Raw genomic sequence first — 7,844 nt, 5'->3', positions numbered from 1 at the left:
AACAGGAATGGGAACTACCGGTGTTTAAAAAAGATTATCTTGACCATGCCACAAAAATATGAGTGTCTCCCACAAACGGAGTCTAGACAGCAATTGAGACAAGAAATCAGGCAATTGCAATATGGTGTTGCAAAAACTAGGATGGGAAGTAGAGGGTACTATGAAGCACAAAGCAGGCTCACCTCATCTGGTCTCTGGGGTGGTTCGTGGGGATATTGAGGATGACCTTTTGGAGCAAAGGAGCTCTAACCTGTAATCTAGGGATGGGTAAGGATGTCCCAGGGAAATATGTGTGCATGTAAGTTGGGCACCAAAGGGAAGACACGGAGCAGTGTTTTTGGTAGAGGGAACAGCACGTTTGAAAGCCCAAATGTAAAAATGGGTTTGGCACGAAGGATTGATATGTGTCAGGATGCCAGTTTGTCAAATCAGAGCAAGGTGCACTGGTAAGCATGCATGAACTTTCCAATGCACCCAACTCACATCTGCTACCAAGGGCAGCTGTTTCCTGGCTCAGAAGAGCTGGGAGAGTGATTTAATATCATAACACCTCATGGAGAGAAACTTTATTGTCTGCTATCCTTCTGGACTGTTGAAATTGCAGCAAATAGGGACTATGTCCTCTTTCCACCATGAGGAAAGTACAGCTACAGCCCTTTGGTAGAACAAAGAAGTCTGTCTTGAGGCCAGTGGAATTTGGAATCTTCACCATTATTTCAGAAAAATGGAGTGCCCAGTCTGCCCAGCTCTGCTCAGGGCTGTTTTCTTTTTTCTAGTTTCACTCTCTTAATTTAAAAAAAAAAATTCATTCTCTGGAAAGTGAACGGTTTTAATTGAAGCTGCTGCTCCATTTCCTTGACGCAATCCTCATGCCACACTGTACCTCATGAAAGATAAGAGACCATGGAATGCAAGGCTTTAACTCTTAGAATCAATCTCCAGATTTGTCCTAGGTATTTGGGGTCTGCAAGTTTAACCATTCCACACCCCAAGTCATCTGCTTTTCTTGGCTCCTGCTCTCTTGAGGGTCAGCTGAGTAATCCTGGTCATAGGAATGTTTGAACTTCAAAATTGCAGATCTCAGGGACTCCAGCTGATTGCATGGCCCAGCCTTGGACTGATGAAGCTAACGAACTTGCACTTGACAGACGAAGTAACCAAGAGCTAGAGAAGCTTGAACTGGCTCAAGATCACAGAGTGGAGGAGAGGCTAGAATCCAGGATGTCTAGTTTCTCATGTGGCGCCCTTCCCCTTAGAATGCAGTGGTCTACATCCTTCCTGTGCATATAGGTCACCTGGGCAACCGTGACTGGCTGGGGACCCACAAAGCCGCCCCCCCCCCCAGCATGTTTACATCTTGGTTTACTTTCAAGCCAAATCCTCTGCCTTCCCCTTCCAACTAATTTGCTACCCACAGTCCCCTCTCACAGAAAAATCAGGTTCCCAGGCCTGTTATCCAGAGGGTGGGATTCCGTGGGCGTTTAGGGAAGCCTGTGAGCTTGCATTTTGACGTGCTCCTCCTAATAGTCCCGGTGTCCGTGGACCATGCTTTGTGAAGCTGCCCCAGAGCCACCACAGTAAATGGAGACTTCTAGAGCCCCCTGTGCCTATTCAGAGAAGCTCTTCTCTTTGTGATATGCACAGTGAGGACCTGCAGATAAGCTGCCAGGGAATGTGCCTCAAGAGTCCTCTGCAGCAGCTCCCACTCCAACAGGGAGTAGCAACCTGGTGGGGGTTTCTGAGGAAAGGGAGGAGGAACCGGGCAGTTGGTGGAAAGGTGTCCAGTGACACCTGAGGGAGAGAGTTTTAACTTCTGAGCAGTCAAGGCTGGAGTGCAGGGAGTGGAAAATGAGATATGGGAGAAGGGAAGAGGAGGAGGGAGTTTCTCCTTGGAATTTGGCTTTGATCTTAAGGAAAGCTGGCACCTACGTTAATGAAATGTCTGGGTCAAATTTTCCACATGTTCCTCTTCACTTTGTTTATTCTCAAAAATGTTTTTCTTGGTAAGGGCTTTATTAAGATAGGATTCACATTTATCTTGATTGAGATCTTCACATTGATATTGATTCACATTTATCTTTACCCATTTAAAGCGTACAAAGCAGAGCTTTTTAGTGTCTTCACAGTGGTGTAAAATCATCACCACCACTGATTTTAGAACATTTTATCACCTCAAAAAGTAACCCCATACCCTTTACCACTCACCCTCCCCCCATTCAGGCCCATACCTCCCCATCACCAACCGCTAATTTATTTTGTCTGTATGGATCTACCTATTCTGGGGATGGTATATTCATGGAAACATATAATGTGTGGCTTTTTGTGACTTTCTTTTATTTAGCATAATGTTTTCAGAGTTCTTCATGTTGTAGCAGGTACAATACTTCAATCCTTTTTATTGCCCAAAATATTCCAATATACAGATTACCACTTTTCTTTATCCATTGTTCCACAAGTGAGTTGTTTCTACTTTTTGGCACACGTGAATCATGCTATTTGTGTAGAAGCTTTTGTTTTCATTTCTCTCGAGTGTATATGTATGAACAGAATTACTGGGTCAAGTGATAACTCTGTGTTTAACTCTTGGAGGAAATGCCATACCGTTGTGTCAAAGTCCTCACTTTTGTGTGTTTTCAGCCAACCTGAGACCAATGGCTCTGATTTCATTTATGTACAGCTCAGCTTGATCTGGTGTAACTGAGGACTAATGTAAGTGAGTTTTGGGGGATGAAGAGAATCAAGCTTGGATTACAAACTCCAGCATTCAGATACTGACGCGTATATTTGGCATAATCTTAAAGGTTGGGGCAATGTTACTTGGATTCACGTTTGTGACAAGCAGAAAAAGCAGCTCACAGCCATAAATGTGGCCAGTCCCCTCAAAAAGAAAACCTACAGTATGACAACTTGTAACCAGCAGCTTTGGAAAAGGTGTAGTGGCTTGAAACTAGGAATTTTCTTCATTACCTGCAGTATCATCTGTTTCTGTAGGGTACTCCCCTCTTATGGGTGGGTAATATGCTCCAAGCCCCCCTCATGGACACTGGAAACCACAGATAGTACCAAACCATACCTATGATAAAGTTTTATTTATAAATTAGGTACAGTAAGAGAGTAACGTTGATAACTAAAAATAAAACAGAACAATTATACCAATATACTGTAGTAAAAGTTATATGAATTGTGGTGTCTCTCTCTCTCTCAAAAGGTCTTATGTCCTGTATTCACCTTTCTTCTCGTGATGATGTGAGATGATAAAATGCTTCCACAATGAGATGAAGTGAAGGGAATGACGTAGGCATTGGGACCTAGCGTTAGGCGACTACTGACCTTCTGATGATATGTCAGGAGGATCATCTGCTTCAGGACAGCAGTTGACTTCAGGTAACTGAAACCACAGAAACTGAAACTGTGGATAAGGGAGGACTACTGGTCAGGGAAAGAGGCTTTAAAAATTTAAGGGTAAAGTACTTAGAAATACTTTCAAGTATCGGAAGTAGAAAATAAGTGGTATGCAAAGTGTAACTGTGTGAATTTTCTCAAAATGAACCTCACCCATGCAGTGAGCACCTGCAGTGAGAAACAGATGGTTATCAGCTCCCTGGAACTCTTCCCTTTTCAGTCATTAACCATCCAAGGGGACGGAGCATATCTAACTTCTAGCACCAACATTCCCAGACACAATGCATTTTGATAGTACATTTCAGGTGTCAAGGATTGACCACTGGAATAGATTCATTAAGCTGAAAGAATTTCTCAAGACTTCGACTTTTTATATTGTGTGTTAGAATCCTGAAAATTAAACACCTTTTGGTTTACATATAAAATAAAAGGTATAAACTCAACATACAAGAAGCTTTTAACATCACCTGCAACTTAAGAACATGCGTTGTACTATGTTTTTATAGTGCATGAAACAACATTCTTCAGGCATTGATTCTAAAATATAGCCCCCCTGTTTCTCTGGAGTTTGAAGTTTACTTCCAACAGGACTTTGTAAAAGAGGTCCCCGGGACTATTAATCACAGATGCTTTAATAATTCAAACACCGTATATGTAAACACACATGCCCATCGGCAATGGATCCCATTGTGGGCTGGAGTAAGTACCGACCAAAATAAACACAGCTTTTGCAAGCAAAGCATAAACCCAGATTTCCCTGGGTTTATTGTGCAGGAGGTTAGGTACCCTCTTACTGATTCAATGAACTGCCTAATATAATACCGAGACTGACTCACTGCAAAGCGACCCCTGCTCTGGTTGTGAACCTGGGGGGAAAAAAAGCCCTATTATAATGGTTTCATGTATAAGAACACTCTCAAGGGGCATCTGGGTGGCTCAGTGGTTGAGCATCTGGCTTTGCCTCTGGTTGGGGTCCTGGGATCAAGTCCCACATCGGGGGTCCCTGCAGGGAGCCTGCTTCTCCCTCTGCCTGTATCCCTGCCTCTCTCTCTCTCTCATGAATAAATAAATAAAATCATTTAAAAAAGAGAGAATACTTTCAATACATAAGAATCTTTGGAGGGAAGGGCATATACTCTTAGAGAAATCTTTTTTGCAAAGGCAAGTCTTTTTTTTTTTTAAAGCCCTAAATATGCCCTTATAAATCACCAAAAACGGATGAGGATTGATGAAGCTATTTCTTCAGAAGTTTGGGGATTCTGTGTTCCATGAGGCGAGGTGAGGCGGACCCCGTGTTACCTTGGCCTCGCGCTCCGGGCCGCCCCCCGGTTCTCCTCCTGGATGCCGGATGCGTCCCAGGTGAGCTGGAGCTCGCGCTGGCTCCTAACGTCGGTAGCGGGGAAGCGGCCCGGCTCGCCCCCCCCGCCCCGCCCCGGCCGCGGGGAAGCCGCGCAGCGTCCGCGCCCGGAAGCCCCGGCCAGCGGCGACCTCGCTCTGCGTCGTCCTTCCCCGAAGCGGAGGCTTAGACTTTTCCCACCAAGTCACGCATAGCCCCTCCTCCGGCCCGGCCATGCCTCCCTCCGGGGGGGGCGGGGGGTGCACGAAAGTTTAAAGCCGGGCTCCCCCGCGTTACCGTGGCCGCGGCTCGGGCGTCGGCTGCACTGGCCGCGGGCGGGGGTCGGCGGCGCTCCCAGCTGGGCGCGCGGGGCCCACCGCCGGCTGCCGGCCGCGGCCCCTGCTCGCTCCCGGGACCTGCTTGCTGGGTCGGAGCCGCGCACCTTCCCGGGACCCCCGGGCGCAGGCGCACGCGCGCGCGGCCGACCGCGGAGGCGGACCCCCGGTGGCAGGTGGGCGCGGCCGGCGGGACCGCGGCGGCAGCAAGTGGTTGGGCCGGGCCCGCTTCCTCCCCTCCCCCTGGGCCTCGGGGTCCGCCCGCGGTGCCCAGTGCGCGGCGCCCGCGGCCCCGCGGCGCGTCCCCTGCCGCCGCCGCCGCCGCCACCGCCACCGCCCGTCCATGTCCCTGCCCGTGGTGCTCCCGGGCTCCTGCTGCCCCGTGGCCGGCCTCTCGGGCGGGCCGCAGGCCGGGGGCCCGGGCGCCGCGGCCGCCGCCGCGCAGGAGCCGCCGCTGCCCCCGCTGCGGCCGCGCTGGCCCCGGGCCGCCCTGCAGCCCCCCGCGCGGCCCCGCTGCGCCGCCGCCGCCGCCGCCGCCGCCCCCGGGGTGCTGGCCCCGCCGCCCGCGCTCTCCTCCCGCCGGGCCGCCGCCGCCGCCGCCGCCGCCGCCGCCCCGGGCTCCGCGCTGCTGCCCGCTCGCCCGCTGCTGTCGCTCGGGCTGCTGCAGCTGATCCTGGGCTGCTGCATGGTGGCGCTGAGCTTCGGGGCGCTGTCGCTGAGCAGCTCCCCGCAGGTGAAGAACTCGTGTCCCTTCTGGGCCGGCTCGTCGGTGAGTGAGTGCGGGGAGTGCCGCGCCCGCGCGCCTGGACGGGGCCCGGGGGTGGGGGTGGGGGTGGGGGTGGGGGGAGAGCAGGGGCCTCTGGCGGGCTCCTCCGCCCCGCGGCTGGGCCCCCTTCCCCGCACCCTCCCAGCCCCCCGGTTCCCGGCCCGGGGCTGCCGTTGGGAGCGCAGCCTCTTACAGCAGCCCAAGTTTTTGGAGACGTTGAAGCCGCACCAAAAAGAAGAAGAAGGAAGAAAAAGGCCCAAAGAGAGAGTAGTTTAGGGGCGAACTGGGTCGTTCCTGGACACTGTCTGTTCCTTGCAGGCTGAAGGATTTTGTTGTTCTCTGTCGAGTTCACGGGATAAACTAGATTTCCAGCTCTGGGCGATTGGACGAATGGGGGTGGATGGATGGATGGTAGGAAAGTAGGAGAAAAAACGATTCCCCTTGGGGCCACTTAGTATTTACGTCTGCGAAAACGTCTGGGCGGGGAGGGCAGTCATTTGATCCGTTTTGTCTCAGGAGGTAGTCACAGTGCCTGGCACGTAGTAGGTGTATTTGCCCGGTGATTGAAGTGACAGCTTGACTGGGGCACGCCATTTATTTTATTCCAATTTAAGGCACACGGAAATGTGTGAAATGTACCGGGTAGGATGGCTTCACTCTGGGGACGTGTTCAGGAGATAATGGCAGGGTGTGTGCAAACACACTTGTACCTGGTCATTAAGGGAGGGCCCTAAACTCCCATTTAATTGTTGGAGCCAGGCAGGCTGCTGTGCAGATTTTAATTCTCAAGAACCCAAAGTGTCATTATGCATGAGCTCTCCAAAGCCTCAGGAGCCGGGGACAGGTAACCAGAGATGTCTACCCCCACATCAGTGATTCGGCCTTGCTGCCTCCCCTGACTGTGGACTCCAGGTGGCTACTCATCCCTGCCTCCTAAAATGTCAGAGCTTCTAAGGCACCCAACCTCTTGAGGTTTGCTGGGGGTTGAGAGACTGGGAAATTTGGTCTTTGTGGAACGATTGTGGAAGATGGGTATTTGAGAGTAACCAACCTTTTTTATGAATAAATCTGAAAGTCTGGCGGTGCCAATAGTTGAAGATCTGTAATGAATGCATGTGCCCAATAAACATAAAATTGTCCTCTTGCAGGTCCATGCATATCCAGATTCAAGACCAGATTTTTTTTAAAATTTTTATTTATTTATGATAGTCACAGAGAGAGAAAGAGAGAGAGGCAGAGACATAGGCAGAGGGAGAAGCAGGCTCCATGCACTGGGAGCCCGACGTGGGATTCGATCCCGGGTCTCCAGGATCGCGCCCTGGGCCAAAGGCAGGCGCCAAACCGCTGCGCCACCCAGGGATCCCTCAAGACCAGATTTTAAGAATATAAGGGCAACTCGGGGATCCCTGGGTGGCTCAGCAGTTTAGCCCCTGCCTTTGGCCCAGGGCGTGATCCTCGAGTCCCGGGATGGAGTCCCGTGTCGGGTTCCCAGCATGGAGCCTGCTTCTGCCTCTCTCTCTCTCTCACATGAATAAATAAATTTTAAAAAATAATTTAAAAAATAATTAAAAAAAATAAGAATATAGGGGCAACTAGTTGAACCCAAAGTAATTGTTTGAATAAGAACATCGAGAACATTAGGTGCAGTGAGCCCAGCCTGCTGTTTTATACTTAAACAGAGGCCAATTTGCTTTCCTTTTGAAATCCTCTGACCTGGATGGTCTTACTGTGGAATAGCCCATGCTGTGATAACTGGAGTCCACACTCTGTACATCATGTAAGAGGAATCCCACCCTCCTGGCCCTGGTACTGGGCTCTTCCCAGGGCCTCCTGGAGTCTTTTTTTTTAAACAGGGTAGGGTTTAGATTCATTATGCTCCCTAGTCCACTCATCAGACCAAATTCAGCCAAATGGTGGGTGCATTTCATTTCTCTAAATACCGTGGGTCGAATGTGAGTCTTGGATACATTTGTAGGGATTTCCTCTTTATAAAATCATAATCTCT

General features: G+C 50.4%; 1 protein-coding gene across 1 annotated transcript in view; it reads left to right on the top strand.

Moving 5' to 3' along the window:
* Nucleotides 1-5,382: 5,382 nt before the first annotated feature.
* Nucleotides 5,383-7,844, top strand: part of ENTREP1 (endosomal transmembrane epsin interactor 1) — a 64,554-nt gene continuing 62,092 nt past the window's right edge. Inside the window, exon 1 of the mRNA XM_055311584.1 lies at nucleotides 5,383-5,842. Within this exon, the coding sequence (XP_055167559.1) occupies nucleotides 5,417-5,842 (426 nt within the window). The 5' untranslated portion in view covers nucleotides 5,383-5,416. The remainder of the gene's footprint in view (nucleotides 5,843-7,844) is intronic.

The sequence above is a fragment of the Nyctereutes procyonoides genome, unplaced genomic scaffold (assembly GCF_905146905.1).
Source record: "Nyctereutes procyonoides isolate TBG_1078 unplaced genomic scaffold, NYPRO_anot_genome, whole genome shotgun sequence".
Taxonomy (NCBI): domain Eukaryota; kingdom Metazoa; phylum Chordata; class Mammalia; order Carnivora; family Canidae; genus Nyctereutes; species Nyctereutes procyonoides.
The sequence above is the reverse complement of the archived record's forward strand: the minus strand, read 5'-3'. Positions and strand labels throughout refer to the sequence as shown.